Raw genomic sequence first — 23,193 nt, forward strand, 5'->3', positions numbered from 1 at the left:
TAATGTTGCAGAACATACCAGTAGGCATTTGTGTAATTACCATAAAATACAAGTTACTAATGTTGCAGAACATACCAGTAGGCATTTGTGTAATTACCATAAAATATAAGTTACTAATGTTGCAGAACATACCAGTAGGCATTTGTGTAATTACCATAAAATACAAGTTACTAATGTTGCAGAACATACCAGTAGGCATTTGTGTAATTACCATAAAATACAAGTTACTAATGTTGCAGAACATACCAGTAGGCATTTGTGTAATTAACATAAAATACAAGTTGCATAATAGTGCAAGGTTACATAGTTACATTCAAGTACAAATTGTTGATGTCAGAGAAAACGTTTGCGTTCACTTATGTATTTAACAAGTACGAGTTACCAGTGTTTGAGAACACACCGTGTACTTATGTAATTAACATTAAATCCAAGTTGCTTATGCTAGAACACTAGTGCATACACAATTAGAGTAGACATTACTGTGCATTTATGCAATTAACATAACATAAAATCCAAGTTGCTGATGTTAGAGAACACACTGTTGTACACTTATAAAATGAACATAAAAGAGCCAAGATACTGATACCAGATAACGTACCAGTATATAGCTACATTAATTTTATAGATGTATTTTTAACTAGAAGTTTTTATACAGTGTTAAAATAGGATGGAGTAAGAAAAATCAAACAATGAATTATGTTTTCAGTATCAATGAAAAGTTTTATATATATAAAACAAAACACATCAGATAATTGAGTATGTTCAATCTTATAGTGAAAGGTCCTCTGGCAAACTGAGCAATTTTGAAGTGCAGATTTATTAAAAAAAGTACATGAAATTTTGCCCTTTTGATAAAATAAATTTGTCAAATTTTTATTCAGTTTAAAATTCATTATATATAGGAACTTTCTATACAGTTAGAGCAAATAAATGAAATTATTATATACAGACTTCTACAATATTAAATCATTCTGCTTTATTATACAGTAAACTACATTTTGTGTAGTTAAAATATACCTAGTCTTTAAACCCAAAACGACCAAACAAAATGTATAATTTTCACAGACCTTTTTTTCTTCATGTCTTCGTTATCATAATAAGAATGTTCTAGAAACTGCAGGACTCATGTTTAAATACATGTATAAAAATATTCAATAAATCAGAAAACTACAATTTTATATTGCTGACTTAATAGCTACAAAGACAAAAAATAATATATATTCAAGATAATAAAGACATCAACTTCAATCACTTCTCTTTAAAGGAACCTTCTTTACCGTAATGATACTAGCTTATTTGTTTTAAATAAGGATGTAGCTTACTTTGTTTTTGGGCAATGTTCTAGATTTATTTTCCATAAAAGTTAGTAATATGCGAGTTACGTTAAGTGGCTTACCTCGTTACGATTTTTGGTACTAACATACTTTATTTTACGGTAATAACTAGAATTATTTTTGTCTGTATGGTGATGAAATGGCTGGCTTTAATAACGCATTATTTCTAATAGATGGTATGGACGGAAATGCAAAACGAAATCGTAATAACTAGCACCATGACATGTTAATAGTAAGCAGGGAAAACTGCATAACCAAAAAATAATTAGTAAAGTTTCTCTGTGAAAAACATTCAACCAAAATCTTTTGAGTATAACAACAAATATAACCTCATCAAATACACCCTGAAATATAATGCCAAATTCTGTAACGTTTACAGCACCAAATATCAAACACAAAAAAATGATTTATATAAAACAATATATCACAAACTGCAATAAACATTTGGTTTCAGCTGAAGAAAATATTCACGGCAGTTAAATCTATTTTGACACAATATTCTTTTACACACAAATAAAGTTCTGAGTAGAACATTTCAACCAAATTAGAAAGAGAAAATAAATCTGCCATAAATGCTTAACTCAATAATATTCACAAAAACATGAATACTAAAGCTATTGAGCATAATGATTTTAAAAAGCATAATATATTTTTAAAAGAACTAGTCAAAATGGAGAAAAAAAATTACATCTAATATTAATATATAACACAGGAATTAAACTCACAATTACTGGTTCAATACAATTGATATACCCAAGTCATTTCTAAATATTTTATGCACATGTAAATGTTGTATATATCAACCTTTTGTTTTGGTCCCAGAAATGGACAGTAACCACTACCAGCAACAGTAAACAGTATAACAAAGATGCCTTGAACTGCAACAAGCTAATTCAATGGAATAGCCATAAACAGTAACAAATTGTTTTATAAAGTAATCACTCATAACAGCAGACTGTAATTAAAAGTATTCATCAACAAAAAACATGGTGTTACCATGACTAGACTAATTATTGATTCAAACTGGCAGTCCAACATTCAGTCCATTAACTTTCTTTTTCAGTACACTTACTAAGTTTTCTAACCTGAAAAACACAAGATCAGTCAGTAATTTTAGCAATTCACGGGACTTATAGAATGATTGAGAAAACAAAAACAAACAATTTATCACTGTTTAATTACTTTTATAAAATATTGTATAAATACTTTTTCCTTCTGAAACTTCTTATATGCAATAAATTGAATTACTGTTTATGATTAGCAGAGGAGTGCAGAAAAAAATGAAATAAAAGCATGTCTAGCAGAGATAAACCAAATATTAAATATATGACTAAGAAAGTACATTAAAGTGAAAACTGGTAATTTAAACCATAACTACTGTTGTTAAAAATTAAAAGATACAAGTCAGTACCTGAAAATAGTGGTTAAAATAAATTTCACACATTTTTAAGTTACCTGTGGCAATTTTCTTCAGCATTGTGCCTTGCATTACTTTCATAGTTCAAAGTCTCTCGTAACTTTTCAACTTTTGCTTCCAGATCCGACTGTTTCAAGGTAGCCACAACACCCTGTTTATCATCTGCATCAGCTGAAAGACACCTATAAGAGTATATAGGTTCATATAATCCATTTGTCAAATTATAATGGAGCATTTTAAAAGATATGTGATTATACTAAATGACCATTTGTTCTTGGAGAAAAAATGTCATTATTTGATTACCATCCTAATTTTTATAACTTCTTTAGAAGTAGTATTCTAGTTATCATAATGATTTACAATTAAAGTAGAAAGTTGTTCCTGAGGAGGCTGTGAAAATTGAAAAATTCTTTCCCAGAGTTGGTACCAGTTTAATGAAATCAATGAATTTCTTAAAACAAAACCTACAAAGAACTGATAGAAACAAGAATTGTTTTCCTAGAGCTAGTAGCTGTTTAATCAAATGAGTGAACTTCTTAAAACATAATACAGCTCTATCTTACTTTATAGGATATTTAACTAACCTATCATTTGGAATTACAAAATAATGATTAAAACAAAACTTAGCTGCTTGAAATGACAAAATTTCTTTTACTTAAGTGCTGGTTTCATTAGGTTGGAAAATCATGAATTGTTTTAAATCCCAATTTTAAATTCAGATGTACCAAAAATGTTTCAAAATCATGCTGCTGTGTGAAAAATATTTAAAAAATCATGTTAAAAGTTATCAATTCTGGTATTTAAATTTATACTAAACTACAAATTTAAATAAATATTTTCCCTCTAATACAATTAAACTGTGCATAAACCATGTTTCAGCACTGAAAAAGTAAGCTATTTGAAATCACAATTCTACTCTTCCTTTAAAACAAGTCAGAAAATAGTTAAACACTAGACTTACGGTTGGTCCCTACAAAAAGTGTCTAATTCCTCATACTTAGTTACAGGTGAATCATACTCTTCTGTTTCCTGTTGCATTGTTTCCTACATGACAACAGGCAAACATGACTTATGTTAAAGAGACCAAGTTGGAACAATAAGAAATATATATGCCATTTTTAATTTTACTTGTACAAAATGTATTAATCATTATTACAGAATTCAAAATTATTTAAATATAACATTACTAACCTAAGAATTGCCATGTTACCTTTAGTTTAGCATCCCATTCTTCTGAGCCTTCTCTCCAAGAACCACTGTTCCTTCTCCAAAGGAGAATTTCTTGTTCTAGCAGTTTTGCCTTACAAAATTAACAAAATTTATTTATAAATTAAATACAAAGGTCCCTCACCTCAAATAATTTTGAGGTCCATAAACAGCATGTTTTAAACCATAAATAATTTATTTTTCACATTGTTCAACAAAACCTAGTTAAACTTGTACATTGTTGCAAAATGTTTTTTTTTCTTCTAATCCATCAACTTAAAGATACAAATGTTAGACTGGATTTTTTTCTTGATTAAATATTTGTAATACCATTAAGATTTAAATTTTAATTACATTTTCCAGTTGAAACAACATTTATAACTAAAGACAAACAAACCTATTGTTTGGAAACTTTGTATTTTTGTTGAGATGGTAGTTTAAAAGATATAATTTGATTGAAAAATTAAAAAAATATTTTTAATTCTCAATCTCTTAAAATAATTTGTTCTTATGCAAAAAGCTGCATAATGTGATATATACATACTGACCTGCCATGAGTATTCAACACTGAAATATAGAGCTACAAGCCCTTAATTTACTGCAAAGCAATTGGGGGGAGGGGTAATAAAACAGAAAATCTAATTAACATGTGTATAATGAAATATGTATGAAAAATATGAAAACAAAACTGATGTCAAAATAAAACCAAGCAGGCTGGTTTCTACAAGCAACTTCTTGTATTAACTGAGGATTAATATACAAAGAAGTCAACTGGAACAACAAGAAATAATTGTTGAGATGAAACAAGCTCTAATTAGTAGAATAAAAACTGTTATAAAGATGATTCTTCATTCACTTCATAAGATTCCACCCAGTTTCTGACTAAATGAAAGCATTCATAAACTGAAAAAAACATTCAAAATAAATATGAGGGCATTGAAAAACATATATGAATACTTATAAACTGGTAGATTTAACTTTCCCAATAAAATAGGTAATTCTAACCAGTTTTAAAGACTTTATACACCAGTAGAAGGAATGTTTCCAGTAAAACAGGTTTTTACTCATGATACACTCACACATAACTAAAAAGAGATTTTCTTAATAATGAACAGTTTCTAACTACTTTATGTAACAATGCAATTTATGAACTCTGAAAAACTACAAGTATGTTTGTGAGCAAAAAAAATCAAATTCCAGATTATAAATGGTAAGTCAAAGTAAACAGTAATTCCAACCTCAAGGATACTCTACATACCATGAGCTAAATGTCCCAAATTTCAGGCGACAGGAAAAGTAAATGTTTTGAAATGGCTTACTTTTTCTAAAGCAGCATTCTTTTCCTGTAGTAACATATTAAGCTCTTTTGTCATTTGATGCTGTCTACAACTTTTTGCCTTCTGAACATTTGCTAGCAATGTCTCTTGGTGGTGGTGAAGACAAGCCGGACTGTGTGTTGTTTCTAAACTGTCTAGTACTTTGTTCAGATCCTGCAAGAAAATTAAAAATCAGTAACTTATTGACTAACTGAAAGATAAATATTGAGAATACATTATCTGTTGTTTTTTTCTCTTACTTGAGAGGAATAAGTAAATGTATTATTTTCTAAAAAAAAAAAAAAAAGACATTTAAATAGTTGCACCTCAACTGTACACAGTACTTATTAAAAAAACATTTCATCTCATAGCAAATGATAAATTATTACTATTAATTTTTGATTACAGCAAGCTATGTTTATACAGTAAACCTAAAAAATAACCCACTATTAGGATTATGTGAATTGTAATGGTGCAAAATATCAAACGTTTGTGTTTACTATGATACCAAATTTACTATGTATAACATAACAACATTCAGCAGGTTTTTAGTAAGCATCACAAGTATGCCGTGCCTCTCAAAAATAAGAATTTCTATTAAAGTATTTTTTACCAAAGAATTATCTTAAAATTTAACGAGTCAATTTGACTCAGACTAGTCTAAGTTCAAAATGATTTTAATATTAAAAATAAATTTTTTAAAAATCTGTCACTTTTCATATTTCATTTCTAGAACATCCTAAATGAATATCAAAAATGTTTTTCGTTAAAACTATATTTTAACATTCACTTTACTTATCCTAACACTAACTAAAAGTAGAGAGTGGGGAAAGTTGAAAAATATGAAACAAAATAAAAAATAATGCAAGTTATGAGAAGCAAACTTTTTCTCTTTTCAAGTTTTCTTACCTAACCTGATAAGTTTCTAATTTTTATATTTTAGTAATTCAAATAACATTATAAGATACATCTCTTACTTTAATATTGTCATCTTATTCATACTTAAATAACCTTATAAAACAAGGATAGAATTGTGTATAGGAAAGAAATGAAAAAAAAAATCATTTGCTAATGTGATTACAAAAGAAAGTTCTGTCAGATGAAACATTGTATCACTACTTTAACCTTAACTTAAGATAATCAACTTTCCAAAAGCTAAGAAAAACACAAATTCAAGCTGAACTTTATTTGCAAAATATAACTTACCATATCTGCAGAATCATCATCATCATCATCATTGCTGTCTGTTTCTAGAAGATGCTTACTATTTTGCAAAGAAGATAAAAGAATGTTCAACCAGTTCAGACAAATTCAAAATTAAACAGTTTCGAGTTTCATCAGTTGTTAACAAGTATATATTTAATTGTACATGGTAAAGATTTCAAATTGTTAGTCCACAAAGTTAGTTACTTTGAATAACAGGCAAAAGAACAATGCTATAACAAAACAACTGTTACGTTCAACGGTTTACTGTAGCTTCAAACAGTTACTTCAGTTTGAACTTTGGTGAAAAATAAAAGAAATCTTTAACACACAAACACAAAAGATACATATATACAAAAACTTATCATCATTGTTCCTACTTTCAACAATATATACTACAAGCTTTATAATGGTGATACCTAACTATTCTTGTACTTGACAGTATCTGCTGAAAATATTTAGCATTTACATAATATTAAAGTAAAAAAAAATAAAGCAACTGTTGAATACTTACTGTTATTAATTACTTAAATCTGCTGGTGATATTAAGGTGTTAGATATTTCAGATTTGAGGACCCTGTTGTTTTATAAAAATATTTGAATTATTTAGTGAGTTGAGTATTATTTTGTTTTAATTAAGCACAAACCAACACAGTGGGCTATCTGTGCTTTGCCCACTATGGGTATTGAAACCGGGTTCTATTGGTGTGAGTCCACAGATATTACAACTGTGTGTGCCATTGTGGGGCTTTAGCAAATAAATGGCAGATGGATTTTCATTATAATAAATGTGAGATAATGCATGTAGAACATAATAATATTACCTAGAAGTAGAATTTTGATTGGAATATCCTTAACAGTGTTATGAAAGAAAAATATCTCTTGTTTTGGTTCATCAGCCTCTTAAGCATTAAAACATTATCCTGTTTTTAGTGGCAAACAGGATTTTATGTTGCATTTGTAGAAATAAAAGAGGTTACAATATAACTGCATAGGTCAATGGTTAGGCCACATTTGGAGTACTGTGTTCAGTCTTCAGCTCCTTACCTTATGAATTGTTGTAAAGGGTTCAGAGGGGGCTATGTCGGATGGTAAAGTTGTCATATGAGGACACATTAAGATATCTGAAACTTTGTTGGGACAAGAAGAGGATGTGCAAAATTATTATGGGAATTGATGGTGTACGTGAGTAGTTTTGTTTTTGTACCTTATGATGAGAATGGCACAATTAGGAGAGACAAACATAAATTTTGGCCATGTAGGAGTCATCTCCAGCTAAGACATTTTTTATTTATAACAGGGTGGTTAGCTTTTGTAATGGGTTGTTTTCCAATGTGGTAGATGTAGTACATATAAAAAAGGCTTAATAAATAGTTGAATGAGGTGGGCTGGTTTTGTGTATTTTATTTTTATTTTAAATTTAGCAGATGGGATAGTCCAGACGAACCAAAAGTTCCCTTGTTATCCTTAAAATGTACTTTATATATTTCTGACATTTGTTAGGGACTCAGGTGTAAGATCATAAAGAAACAATGATTGGAGTACTTAGGGTATACTAATTAACAAAAAGTTAATTAAAAATTTGTCTAAGTTAGCAATAGCACAGCCTATTCAGAGCAAAGTAAAAGCATTATGATCTGTATAATTAAATAAAGCAGTCTTAAGTTTTCCAACCAAAGCAGGAAGTGAAAGTCATTTTAAAATCTATCCCACTATTATCACTTTACTTGTCTGTGTATTTTTTATTGTAGCATTTATTTTGGTTTAGATACTTCTAATAGCAATTCTATAAAAAACTAATGATCCTTACTTTCTATTAAAATAAATTTTTTTTTCCTGTTTATTTGCTCAATATTTATATGTCCATGGAATAAACACAACATCTATAAACTTTCAGTATTTTCATATCCCTGATAGCTATAGCTTTTAGAATATATAAAACCACAATTACATATTTATAAACTTTATGACTGTGTTTTTAACTCTTGTTTCATTACTTTTTGTAGCAGGATCTCTACTTCATTTTACATTCATAATAGTTAAAACTTTTGATTGTTATACCTGTATAGAGTATATTCTTTAACAACTGTCATGTGTGTACCCCTCATTGTGTTGAACTGGGTATAAAAGATGTTTATGTATATGCAAGAGAAGTTTACTATCTATAGAAAAAATATTGAATATATTACATAGACTGTAGACATCTTGTAGTGACTGTTCTAGCTCTGCTATGGTGAGGTATGTAGACAGATGGAGAAGTTGCTATTTTACAAATTTTTGAATTGTTGTACTGTAAATATCAGCGATCTTCATAGTGCATAGCACATATGCACCTAACATATCATAACCAATATTTGAATTGTCAGTTTTTTACTTAGCAGTTAAATAGGATAGTTTTTCAGCTACTGTACTTGATAACAGTCCAGAAGAGTAACAGAATATGTCAATAACACAACATTTATTGAATAATACAACACGTAGAAGATATGTTGAGCCATTAATAGTGATAGTACATTTTTTACTTACTTCCCCAGTACTTGTACAGCTTGTTGAAGTTGTTGTGTTGCCTGATCTCTCTCCTGGTTTGCCAGTCTTAGTCTTGATGCTACTGACCTATCTCTCTCTTTTTGTGCATAGTAGATACCTGCTAAAAGCTCTACACAAGAGATTTACAAGACTTTAAATGCCCAAGAAATAGAATTCCATTATTAATAACACTCATAGCAAATTAATTACATTTCCTAACTAAAATATATCGCTAAACTGTAATATGTACATATAGTGAAATTAAGTTATTATATCTAAATGAAGTTAAATGAATAAACAAAATCACGAGGAAGGATTACATTAAAAACAGCAAAAAAAACCTGTGATTAATTGTAACCATAACTTTTTTAAGCCATAAACCAAAACACATTAACATGAATTTTTTAAAATATGCTGCATATTTTTTTTTTTAAAAAATCCTAGGGCACAAGCTACAACATGGGATTATAAAATGTATTCTAGGTTTTAGAGGTGACTGCAGAATAGGACCCACATTGCAGTGGGGATGCACCATCTATCAGTCTTAACCTCCAATTTGATAGTTTCACATAAGAAAATTAGAAATTAGAAGAGCGAGATGTGAGAGTTGAAGCCCACAACACTCAGATCTTGTAAATATGTTGTAAATATAACAGTCTAAGCCTTCTTGGGTCAACCTTCCATCGAGATATGAATAGAATTATGTTCAAAAACATACAGCACTATTTTAGACATATTTTGTTTCAAAGAACAATGACTTAATTATTCAGATGGTATGAAATATAAGCACATTTTAATTATAAGATACAGTCTTTTGAAGGCACAATACCAAATAACTATATGAAATTTTCTCATTTGTCTTTTCTTACATTCATACAGTGTTTTCACACTTGAATATTAAGTAATGTTTCACACATGTATGTCAACCTACCAGCAAATCCAGGACCCTGATGATTAACCTGGGATTGTAGTTCTCCCCTGGTCTTTCTCAGTATCTCAATCTCAGCTTGAGCTTTTTGAAGCTTCTGCCATAACTAAAAAAGATATTAATTTCTGAAACATACATTGTACTGGATTCACTTGACACACACAGTTTTGCTACTTTAAACATGTGTACTGAAGTGGTGATTTGTAGAATCTATTTTTAAAAATTTTTTTAAGGAAATAACTCACTTTTTCACACTAGTTTCTTTGACTTAGAATGTTTTTCAAATAGTAAATAACTATAACTTCATCAGATGAATAATTTAAAATAACATTAACAAATATTTAAGAAAATTTCTTAAATTTTTTTCAATATACTTTTTAAAAATAAAATTTGTTTATTCTTACACTGTTGCAAGCTATTCATAATATTTTCATATTAAATGTACAACTCATCAGTTTCTTATATTAAAATTTTCAGTTGCACATATTTTTATTTTCAGGTTACTTTTGATAATGTTTCAAAACAGGTGTGGTTAAAATTAGTGAACTCAAGAAATGTCTCTCTATAAACTATGTTTCATAAAACTTTCACTATCATGTTCATATAAACAACAGCCATCAACTACATGAATTTAAACTGATGCTCTTAAACTTAAGTATTCTTCATACAAACTTTAAAGCTAGACTTTAAAGGAAAATATGAGATTACTGGTTTAAACTATAATGTAAATGATATACAATATTTTAGAATGATAATAACTAGGTTTTTATGTTTATTTTCTAAACAAAAACTTATACCTTATAAAAATTCATAAGAAATACTTAAACATACTTTATCATTTATCTCTTCAAGCATTCTAATTTCTTCCAATAAAACTACTGGATCTTGCTGTACCCATAGTAACTGTCTACCTTTGGTAAGGCCACGGTGAGTAAACTGGGGAACATTCTGAAGGCGTGAGTCCACAAAAGACCTACTTCTTTTGGAGCAGCTTTTTCTGCTTTGTGTTTGATCCCGTGGAAGTAATGGGTCACTGTTATGTCTTCTGTGAAGAGGTTCATGAATACTATTAACATGAACATTTTCATTTTCTTTATTTTTTAACGTTACACAATTACTGGTTTTAAATGCATTGCTATTTCTTTTATTAGGACACCAAAGTGGGTCAATCTTATGCTGCAGACTGTTTGGTCCACCAGTACAATAGTTATTTATCATGGGATGTCCTGGGGGTGTATAGTATATAGACATAGGAGAATGGCTTGTAGAAGGTGAAAGATGATAGGAATCATTAAATAGTGGAGTTATACAATGGTTTCTGTTTTTTTCTAAACTTGGTGAAATGTTAGTTCTGCTGATAGCAGTTTCCTGAGAAAGTGTTGCAGGAAGAGAATAATAAAATTCATCACCACTCCACCTACTGTCTTTGGTTTTACTGTAATAATCTAAACTTTCACGTTTAAAATTTTCCAAAATTGAATCTTTTCGGTGGTTTGGTTGGTGGGTAAGTTTCCTCAGAATTTCTGATGACTCAGAATCTGAAAAATATACATAACAGAAAAAAATACTTTTCCTCTGCATTGAGAAAGTTACATTTATACTAAGAAGATAAGACAACATAGCATGTTTCCTTCATAGTTAAATCAGTTTCAATCACTTTTCAAGGACTTTATAAGTACTTTTGAGAAACTAAGGCCTACATCAAAATCAGACCTATTCTACTGAAATTTTATAAAATTCCTATTTATTTGTTCAACATATGAATGCAAACTAAAAAGAAAAGAAAGATTATTTATTGAACTCAACTTCACAAGTATTCAGGTTCGATATATTGATAAAATCTGCTATCATAATATCAAGTGCTTTTGCAAAGAACTCTCTTTCAAGCCCTTGAAATTCCATTCTCAATTTCAAGAGGAATTTCAAGGATGCATATATACACTCTGAAACTAGAACAGCTATGTCTCTTTGAGGTCACAATATATACCTTTTCCATTAAAAACAAAACACATGTACACATAAAGCAATTTAACAGCATGCAGCTTATCAAATCTGATCGAGTATACAATTTTGAAAAAGAGATGTTTTCAATAATATCCTCAGTTCTATATGAAAAATGATAATAACTTCCATCTTTTAGAGTTGTGTAGTTTAGTTTATCTACTATTGCAACAGAACTGTTCTCCCATATCTTTCATCCACATACATGTCTAATTAGTTCAATGCAATATGGTTTTATTCCTCTACTTTTCATCTGAGAGAGAATGGAATATTTTCCAAACTTCATAAATTTTAAACTTATCTGGCCTATACACAGCCATTTTGTAGCAAGTCAAACCAAACACCATTTTACACATTTTTTTTTCTCAAAGCTAAAATGTATGTAAACAAAGAGATTCTCTTCCTCAATGGAATATTTTTATTCGCATTAAAGTTTTTAAAAACCAGTTTGTTTAATACAAGAAACAGGTTTATGAATTTTCTGATGTATCATATTCTTTGCTTATTAAATAATAAAAATTACTGAAATATTAAAAATTTATTCTACACGTCCAACATTTAGAGTATAATTTACCTGAATCTATCAGAAGCTTGCCAGAATACTTTCTACGAGGTGGCTTAGGTGGTGGTGAAGACCGTGATTTAGTCTCTACCAAACTCAATGAGGTAGACCTTTGTAAGCTGGGAAAATCATAACATCTTAAGCACAATATGCATAATTATCATAAAAAGCAAGAGAATAACTTCTAGCTGTATAAAATGGTATTCTGATTTATAATATATCGAGGTTCAATAATTGATTTAATTACATACGATCCTCAAGGCAAAGTCTACAGTACTCAGGAAAATTAAAACTTTTAATGATTTATTTATATTACCTGAATATACACAAGCCAACAAATATTATAGATACACTTTTAACTTCAGGGAAGCTATAGTTATGATCTTAAAAATAGGAGATAAAAATCAGTAAGTGATAAATAACACTAGAAAATTATCACTTACTACAGACAACAATCACATATATTACAGACTACTTATCTGGTATAATTTCATATTAAATTGATCAGTACTTTCATATACACACCAACATCATGATCTATACAGTAATTTGAAATAAGATTTCAAATATTTAATATTAATTTTACTTGGGATAAAAGACAACACTTATTTTGCTTTTTTAACCAAAACAACTTATGTACAAAACAATCATTAAAACATATTTGAGTTTAAATACTGTACTAAAGTTATAGTTTTCCTATATTAAAAATACATTTCCTACAAGTACTTGCCTTCTCTAATATACATATCTATTCTTACTCAGTGCTGCCTTCTATATGCAAAAACTTTTCATACATGCCACAAGCCTACTGCTTTCCCTCTGTTGGAATGGCACATTCCAATCTCTTTCTCATGTAAATCATCATGCAACAACCCTCCATCAAGAGAGTGTGTGACACTCTCATTACACGTATGATTTTCTCTATTCTATAGACTATCACTTCGAGTTTTGGCAAAAAATAAAAGCACCAGGTTTCATGGTAAAGTATGTACACATAAGAAATATTGTAAATTCCAATATGGTATATTACCCTCTCTCACATAAATGTCAAAATCCCCCCCCCCCGAGTAGGTGGAGGGTCTGGTGCAAAGGGAGAAAGGGAAAACGTACCTTGAGATGAGAGCATCAGATTCAAAGACCTGATGTAGGAGACTGCACCACATTTGAACCAGGTATACTCTATGCCAATCAAAGAAAGGTGTGGCATACATGGGCAGAAAAACAGCATAGCACATCCAAGTAGCATAGGAAAAACAATGGAAGTGCTCCAATGTGTAGAGTGCCAAGTCATCTACATCCACAACCCATACCACTAGGAAATCTCAAATCCCCCTTGAATTTAGAACAGAGCATATTAAAAATAGAAAATGATACATTGATCAGGGAACCCAACATTTGGTGTCACACAGATATCAACTTCCTCAACAATGAAACTGACTGGAACCAACCCAGGTGCAATAACATCCTTGGAATAAGATACACTGAGTGTATGGAAAAAAACTGCAACAATTCTAAGTGCCTCCACAGTGACCTACAGCATAGCTGGAGTATAACTGAGGAAGAAAGACAGACATCCATAATACACAAATGAGAACTTATACTGATTGTTTTTACTCTAAAACCAAATCCTAATCACTTGGAACTGATATCTACATGGGTGTAGGATGATCCCATCCTAATGGGTGATCTGCAATTTGACATCTCATTCCTTTGGTTATGCTTTATAATGGAGGATATCACATCATCTACACCAGCAAGACACTACTGCCCTATTCTGCACTGAATGGTATTTCTTTATTGACTTTTTATTGCATTAAACCATTCAGGAGAATACCTTCACAGCTCACCACCTCAGTGGCTTGGAACTGAAAAGTGTTAAGTACCTCCAAGCTACACTAGAGAGAAAAAATAGGGGGTGGGTGAACTGTAGTAGTGAGTCAAGTGGAATATCAACACCTGACATATACAGGAAGGTTGAAATATTGTTCTCTGATCATCAATAAGAGTGTTAATACCCATACTAGCTGTTCTGAGATACAAAGTTAAAGACTACCCTGTCAGGCACCATTCACCACAGAGTGGGATCCAGACAATAAGTAATTACCCTGAAAATGGAAATAAAACCCCTCAACTAATTAAAGAATAATAAAAAAATAACTTACCCAGTCAAAGTCACATGAAAGTCTGCAGAATAACTACAGGTGAAAGATGATAGCCTGAAGAGGAAGAAATTTCAATCCTATGCAAGTAGTGAGAGACGAATGTATTTTAAGTAATCCACACGCCTGATTGAAGAAATTTCTCCAGTAGATGATGAAAAATTAAATTCCACAGAAAAGGTGAGGTGTTGAATTTGATGAGAAGACATTCAGTATAAAGTATGGGAGGACAGCAAAAGAGATGAGGTGGGAAAGGGCACCATGGATGGAAGCTGTGCTGGCAACATAAAATCTAAGATCATGTACAGGACATCGAAGTCTATCCAGATCAGGTCGAGGATAATCAATGGCAAATAATACAGATTGCCTATGCTTACAGGTTACGAGGAGAAGGAAATAAGTCTTAAAAGAAAGATGAAACAAGAAACATGTGGAAAGTGTTTTGAGAGGAAGTAAAGGATCCTACATTGACATCAGAGTCTGGAAAATCAGCCTGCTCTAGAAGATGACAAGGGAGAGGTAAATACCCTATAGTACTATGAAAAGCTAAGGTGTCCAACATACTTGCCTGATAACTGGAAATCAAGGAGACAAAGGATCCCTGATCAATTAGCCAAGTAAGAAACTCAGCAATACAAGGAACAGTGAGCTGATCAGATGAAAACCCCTGCCTTGGAGACTAACAGTGGAAAATGATCCACAGATGTTGATAAATTTCCATGGAGGAAGGGTGAATAGAAGAGGTAAATGAACTACACCTTGGAAAAAGCCTGATTTCCTTACCAAGGACCAAAAATGTTGGACAGGAAGCACTGGATGAAGTACCCATGATCGAGGTTGACGAATAAGGGAGGGAAACAGTGAAAGAGGTAGTGAAGGAGCAAGTTGTAGCTGTCCAGGTCAAGGTAACTGTGGCTGAGTCTGCCAGTAAGGAATAATCAGAACTTGATACTGAGTGATATGGATGATTAAAATCACCCAGTGAAGAACTTGATTGGGAGGGTAAACATATAGGCATTTGTTGGTCATACACTTTTTGAAAGCATTGAAAGCAGGATAAGACACTGGAGACAAAAACAAAGGCAGTTTGTGGTTTATCGATGTGTCAAAGGTATTGTTGTAAAGAGTATACCACTGAAGGCAAAGCTATTGGAAACCATGAGGATCAAGAGACCATGCTTTGGATAGATTTTGTCTGAATGGGAAAGATGATCCATGACGAGATTGAAAGCACCTGAAACATGAAACACAATGATATGGACAAATTGTGTGTTGACCCAGGAAAAAAGATCCAATTATAAAATGAATGGGTCTGAGAATGGGCACCACCTTACTGATTGAATCATTGTCAGAAAATGTCTAACCAGATGGAGGAAATGATCTGAGACTTGAGATACAGTGAAAAGCTCCAGTGTTGATATGATAAGACCTGTTGGCTTCAAACTAATACTCTGAAGCCTACTGTTGAATGACTCAACTTCCCCCAATCCCTGAAGGGAAGTGTCTGAGAAAATATGCAATCTAGGAGAAAGGAGGACACCTGCTGATGTGTGTCCTGTCCAACCACCAACACAGACTGTCAAACATGATAGTAGGAAGGATAATAAGAGCCTGCAAATGATTCCATGCAAGATTCCACTGGTCATGAAGAGCCCACTGATGAGTTTACATATGAGCACAACCTAAGGGGATAAATACAGCCATAGAAGACCACATCCCTCAAAGTGATAGCACCTTGCAAGTTGTAATAGAGGGAGCAGTGGGAATGTGGTGACCTGATAGTTGCATCAAATAAAGTTGAAGAGGAGAAGGTTGGGAACAATTGAAATACATGTTGAAAAACACCTATATGGATCAGATACTGGGTATGTTGAAGAAACGACTTCTCTGAATGGATTCATCAGCCCACTTGAGTCACCTCCAGGGGCAGCTGAAGAGTATGAAACAAGCTAACAGCAGCTACTTGCCAATACAATAATGAAAATGCATCTCAAGAGTATGTGGATGAAAAGCAAAAGCTTTAACCACTAAAACAAAAACATACAGGGCAAAATAAGCCAGGAGGGTAGTGCACAAAACTGATAACTCCCCATCCTAATTGGACAAACCAAAGGGGAAGAAATTCAAACAATCTAGCTCCCATTGGACCAGAACTCACTGGGTAGTCCTTGATACTGTAAGCATCATGCCAATCCAATCCTCAGAAAACAACAAGATAAGAAACCCCTGGAAGAAGTAAAAGATAAGAGATGTGAAGGACTAGGATAGAAAAAGGAAATAGGGTGTTATTTTGGTTCCAACAGCAACAAATAGCTACCAATAAGAAAGGGTGATGTTAACTATATGATTCCAAAGTGTCAGAAACATAGTCGAATATATACCACTGAAGAAAATGGGATATACATAATTCTCCAAGATAAGTGGGTAACAAATGAACCTGGTACAGGGCCATACCACAGCCCAAAAGATCCCAACAACAGAAAGCCACGTGTATAAGGCTAGAACCAAGGAAGACAAATGAACCAATATGGAGGTAATAAGGGAGAAGCTATCTTGGAATGAAGACATATGGAAATGAAGTAAAGATAAGATGAAGACATGAAAACTGGATATGGATTAAATGCACCAGAAAATCAGGGAGTGCCTCCAAATTGGGGGGGGGGAATAAAACCCCAACTGCTTTGACTAGAAACAGACAGTCAGCTAGATGGTATGCAAAGGTAAACTAATCTCTGTAGTCTGTGAGGGATGAAGCATGCTGGCATCTTTAACCAATTGGGAAGCAAAATGTACAGAATGAACCCTAATATCTGGAAAAGATGGAAACACTAAATAAGGAAAACTATCATGTAACAAAGGAGGACAGGGACCATAAGAAATTGGGGAAATGGATATAACATCATCACATACCTGAGAAATCATGTTTAAAAATGCTGTATTAGGCCTAGCTGATTCTGAATATGGGACACAGCAAGACATGGCAAAATTCAATGGTAGAGATAGGCTATTAAATCTTATTCACACCAAACAGGTTTGGCTTGTTATTGAGAAAGTGGGTGACTCATAAAATAATCAATTTTTCAGCCAATAACTGCAGATAATTCCAGTGATGGGGCATTCTGCCTACTGCCAATGAAAGTGCATGTAGTAGGTGTGATACCTAAAGCAGTAACATTAATTTTGGAAATCATGGTAAATAATAAACAAATTGATAGATGAATACAAAAGTGCAAGAGAGAGAGAGAGAGAGATAAAAAAGACTGGAAAGTGTATTGAAAATAAAAGCATTAGTTTTATAAAAAAAAACAATTAATAAAGAAGAATACTTCAGAAATATAACTAAGTTATAAAGATCATTCACATTAAAGAACATTGTAAGTGTCTAAATATGAAAACTGTCAAATGAGAAGTGACAGTCCAGAAGAATTGAACAGAGGGAGCCATGTTCATAATGAGAGCATGTAAAACTCTCATTGGTGGAGGGTTTTTGCATTATGATTTGCATGAGAATGCACTGGAATGAGTTATTTCCAATGCAGCATAAGCAGAAGACTTAGAAAGTGCATAAAAAATTCCATATAGACAGTAGCACTGAATGAGAATAGCTAGTTATGTAAAAAGAGGTAATGTACCTTACTAGAAACCAGCTTACAAGAACTGATTCATGGTCAAACCTGAAAAAAAAAGTAAGATTCAACACAAAATATACAAACTATATATTCCAAACTTTTTAATACTACATATATAAGGAAAAATGGAAGATTATCAACCTCACCTGGGAAGAGATGGGTTATCTCTATTGATATTTTCTTCATCTTCAAATTTCCTAGAATGATCTGTAACAGGTATGGCCAGTTGTCCATTTTCTAAGCCATCTTCACTTTTACAACATAACTCTCTACAATTACCAACACAGCTAACAGCACTTTCCATTGTGGTTACAGGTATTGTTCACCATCCTAGTATGGATAAATATGTTTCATATAATTATGATTGTGAAAATACAGTGGCTTCTTACTGCAAACAACAGTTAAAAGTATATCCTGTTGTTAATAATTTTTTTGAAAGACTTCTGCAGAAATTAGTCTAACAGTTTGACCATAAGTTAATATTATCCTACACTGAAAATGTATTTCCAATAACACTTACCTCTGCTGACAATTCTAAAACATTGACTTTACCTGTCTTAGCACTGGTCTTGCATGATCCAGTACTTCATACCCAATGTAAATGCCAATGGCAGTATCCAATTTTCAAATTTTTCAACCTTCATCAATGCATCCTCCTATCCCAGTACTGTAATAAGCACCTCACTTAGATAATGTAATCACTTTTTTGAGACTTACACCAGCTCTTAGTGAGTAGGCAGAACAGAAGAATATAAACTGAGGTAAGTATTAATGGAAATACATTTTCAGTTTAAGAAAACATTAACTTCCAAAACATACCATCCTCTGACAATATAGTTAGAATCCTACATTGAGATTTATATCCACAGGCTAGGGTGGATATAATCCATAGAGAAAGCATCTGCACAGAACAGTGATGTTACATGATAAAAGTGATATACAATTGGGAGAACTACACAACATCCAGAACAGGTACGCTCTTGACCTGGAAGTGAGTTCCTGTATCAAGGGTGGAAACAGTACACAACTAACCATAAGTCAGTCACAACCAGACAGCCAAGGTTCCACAATTCAGTGTTGGAATTAGGGGGTCATTGGTAGCTTGGGTTATTAGACCATAATGTTATAAAGAAACCACAGAGCAATGTGTTTTGCATTGCTAGAATCATTATGAGAAAGTAAGCAATACTGAAGTTGACAAACCTTTCCCTCCATTTGAAGAAGTTCAGAAGACAACACCCTAGGCTTGAAATGATGGGATTATGCATGTTGTACTCAACCAAAGGGACAGAACTCACCCAGTTTGGAATAATGAACACTCATCCTTACTCCCCAACCAAGTGAACAAGGAGTATTCAGCTTGCTTAGGTGAATAATAGAGAGGACGTGAAACCTGTGCTCAACCAAGGACCTAGGATGGAATCACTTTGCATTCAAAATTATGAAGTGGACCTTCCATGAACAATATACAAAAACCAACATTGATCAAAGAGAAGGGCCATGCACCCCACAGCCAGATAGCTTTGTGTCAAATCTGAATCAAAATTACAAGTAGGATCACGTAGAGGCTGGTGCCACTCCTGTTAACATCTGGGAAAAACATTCCACGGGCTCTAGTATCTTGTAATAAAGTAGGACAGGGATCATAGAAAACCAGTTTACAAGAACTGATTCATGGACAAATTTTTAAAATCCAGTAAGATTCATTACTGAATACAAAAGTTCAATATTCTGAACTATTCTGTTGTTGAGGTCTTTTGGGTTGTACCTGAACCTGAGAGTGAAGTAACAGATTCTGTCCATCACTGCAGTGACTTTAAATTGGAGGTGGAAAGGACACTTGTAGAATCTGGGGAGTAATGAACAGTGTTCTAGAAAAAGTGCAACAGGTGAACCAAGTTCCCTAAATTTTTAAAATCAAATCTACCATAATTTATTCAATCCAATGATTGGCAGTGACTCTTTAGCTTTACTCATAATAGTTCATAAGAGATGGTCCACAATAATATTGCAACACCATATCAGCTCCTAAGATGTCCCCCATTGCATAAATGAAATGGCCAGGAAAAACAAATGTGCTGTATCTCATGGGATGCAACTTGGAAGATATCTCACTTATAAGGACTAAAATATGCAAAATGGATATTTGGGAATCGACCTCTTAGGAAATAGGGAACATCAAAGGACTCTGAAGGATTTTGATAAACACACAGTCAAGACAATCACCACAAAATGAGGTAAAGTGGATCATGTAACATTTACAGACCTGACAGGACAAAACAATTTATGAGATTACAGTTGATTACAGATATGAGAAATAGATGGCAAAAGAATTGCAATGATGGATGTACCCTCTTCCCTAGTTGCCAGGATATAGCAGGACTTAAGGGGAGAGAGAGAATTCAACAAACATGCCAACAACTCTAACTTTTGACATCAATATGTCAGCAGCTAAACATGTATTGCCAACTCCCAGTGGAAAAATCAAGGCAAGCAAAAAAATGAGGAGGATACAAGGTCTACCAATCCTGTCATGTAACAAAACAATAAATTTTCTAGCCTGAATGAGAAAAGTGAGGAAGGAGGAGAAAGTAGTTGCCCCCCTCTGTCAACAATGGAGGAGTAGATTCAAAGGGGAGAAGGAAAAGCTTCACAATCTCACAAATCCAGATGATTAATAGAAGGGTACAAACTGAACCCATGAGAAGCTGACACATTAAAGTGTCAGAAAAAGGAATCCAAATTCTTCCCATGATAAAAAAAAGGCAATTTCAGAAGCCCTAGGAAAAAAGAACTCCAGACCAAATGAACGTCTCCATCTCTCAGCCGATAAAAACACTGACAGCCCCAATCGAAATGAGTGTTTCTGTTTAAACAAATAATTGATTAATTAAAATAATGATCAATTTAACTAACATAAAAATAATTATGGAAATTAAGGTTCTAATGATTTACTGACTTTATTTCAACTATCCAAGAAAACAAAATATTCTCAATATGTTTATTGTTAAGTGCAAGGCTACATAATAATGCTAGAAGTGGCCTATGATTTAATCACAATTTGATTCCCACTGTAAATAAGTTTTCTCCCCCCCCGTCTTTGTTACAGTAGAGATACTAAGTTTATTTGTCCATGTCATTATATTGTACCATTGTCTAGATAGGGAGGTAAATATAACGGTAACACCTAACACCAATTCTTTGGTTATTTAAGTGTTAAACAAAATGTACAGTGGGGCTCGTAAGTCCCTACCCATCTATATGTTATTATGATATATTCAATTATGCATGTATTATAAATTTGTTTCTTTTTTTTTCAGAGAAATATGGCCAATGTAAGCCCATTTCCACTTGAAGAGCGTATTGTGACAAGTACGTGGCTACATGAGCTCAAGAATACTGGTGATACCCTGGATACAATAAAATATATGGATGAGTTGGGACTTACGAGCCACCCTGTAAATTTAATATTTTTTTTACACTGTGTTATGCTTTTAAGTTATAATTGTGTAACTGGAGCTTTTAGCATTGTACAAGCAGACATGAAATAATAGGATGAGCCAAAATCCAAAACACTGTTTTTACAGAAATTAATAACTAAGTACTTTATAAAGTATAAGAAGGTGCAGATATAGTGTAGAAGGATATAAACCTCCCTCCATTTTTTCTTAGGAATTAGTAACTGTATTATTTAATGTTGTACATGGAAGTGCAGACATACTGGAAGGATCATGGGGGATCAAACCTCTCTTCCAATTTTTTGTATTAGAATTTATACAGTACTATATAACCATGAAGGGAAATGGGTTTTACACAGGTACATACATCATGTATGTAGGAGGTGGTGGTGTTAAAGTATATGACAAATATCTTGATGCACTGATGTATGCTCCTGGAGTGAGGATATCTAATATAATGCATTGTAACCAATAATAAAAAGATAAAGACAATACACATTGGGAAATGTCTAGTAATCCTGTAGTTTTATAACTTTGTGTTCATTCTACATGTGATAGTTTCTTTCACATCATTTTGAATAAAATTCTCATGATTTAAAATTGTAGTATGTCAATGATAACGAAACCAGTTTTACTCAATTGTAGGTTTGATTTTAATAAAATGATTTTTCAATACTCATATATATATATTCTGAAATCAACACAGCTGGATTCTACAGCAATAAAGTTAAAGCCTTAGCCAATAACTGATTTTTAAGCTAATACAAGACAATTACACTCTAGCATTACACTTGGTCTGATAAGTACATTGCATGTGTCTAAACAACCCCCTTTTCAAATTTATTCATTTTTTATAATTTTTTATCCACATCAAATAATAAATTATTTTTGCTAAGAACCTATCACCCCTTGACAATATATTATTAACTTCTTGAATTTCAAGATGTAAATCGTGTAAAGTGTCACATCATTACTTCATCACTTTCTAATGAAATTACTTTTGAAAACAGTTATAAATTTTAAATATGATAGGATAATACAAAAAATGATCATCACAGCAGAGTGAATTTACAGATTTGTTCTTTGTATAGCTTTTATAAATGTTGCTTTCTGTTCCTTTTCACCTGTCAATCATGAAAGTATGTTTTATATTACATCTTTTTGAAATTTTTATAAAAATTTGCAGTGAGAAGACACAAGATATTTTTAAACAAATATACTATGATTTCATTGAGTTGCAATATTTGTAGCTATTTGATTTACTAAAATTAAATCCTCATCAAATTAGTAAGTTTACTGAGTGCAAAATATTCTGATGACTCAAATCTTTAATGTTTATTCTATTCTAACAATGTACATAAGCAAACTGGCTAAGTGCATACTTAATTATTTCTAACTGCTATCATTATATGTTTTAAATAAAATACTATCGTGCTTATTGGTAACAGAAAATA

The 23,193-nt window shown here is 32.2% G+C and overlaps 1 protein-coding gene across 2 annotated transcripts in view; it reads right to left on the minus strand.

Moving 5' to 3' along the window:
- LOC143227100 (uncharacterized) overlaps positions 1–23,193 on the minus strand; it is a 24,513-nt gene continuing 1,320 nt past the window's right edge. Inside the window, exons 2-12 of one of the 2 annotated variants that reach the window (XM_076458623.1) lie at positions 18,428–18,614; positions 12,506–12,612; positions 10,762–11,468; positions 9,934–10,036; positions 9,003–9,132; positions 6,480–6,537; positions 5,277–5,447; positions 3,962–4,051; positions 3,713–3,795; positions 2,790–2,933; positions 1–2,419 (exon numbers count right to left, since the gene is read on the minus strand). In XM_076458623.1, the coding sequence (XP_076314738.1) occupies positions 2,353–2,419; positions 2,790–2,933; positions 3,713–3,795; positions 3,962–4,051; positions 5,277–5,447; positions 6,480–6,537; positions 9,003–9,132; positions 9,934–10,036; positions 10,762–11,468; positions 12,506–12,612; positions 18,428–18,585 (1,818 nt within the window). In that variant the 5' untranslated portion in view covers positions 18,586–18,614 and the 3' untranslated portion in view covers positions 1–2,352. The remainder of the gene's footprint in view (positions 2,420–2,789; positions 2,934–3,712; positions 3,796–3,961; positions 4,052–5,276; positions 5,448–6,479; positions 6,538–9,002; positions 9,133–9,933; positions 10,037–10,761; positions 11,469–12,505; positions 12,613–18,427; positions 18,615–23,193) is intronic. The other variant, XM_076458626.1, reaches the window with a different exon arrangement.

This window comes from Tachypleus tridentatus, chromosome 1 (assembly GCF_004210375.1).
Source record: "Tachypleus tridentatus isolate NWPU-2018 chromosome 1, ASM421037v1, whole genome shotgun sequence".
NCBI classification, from domain to species: Eukaryota; Metazoa; Arthropoda; class Merostomata; order Xiphosura; family Limulidae; genus Tachypleus; species Tachypleus tridentatus.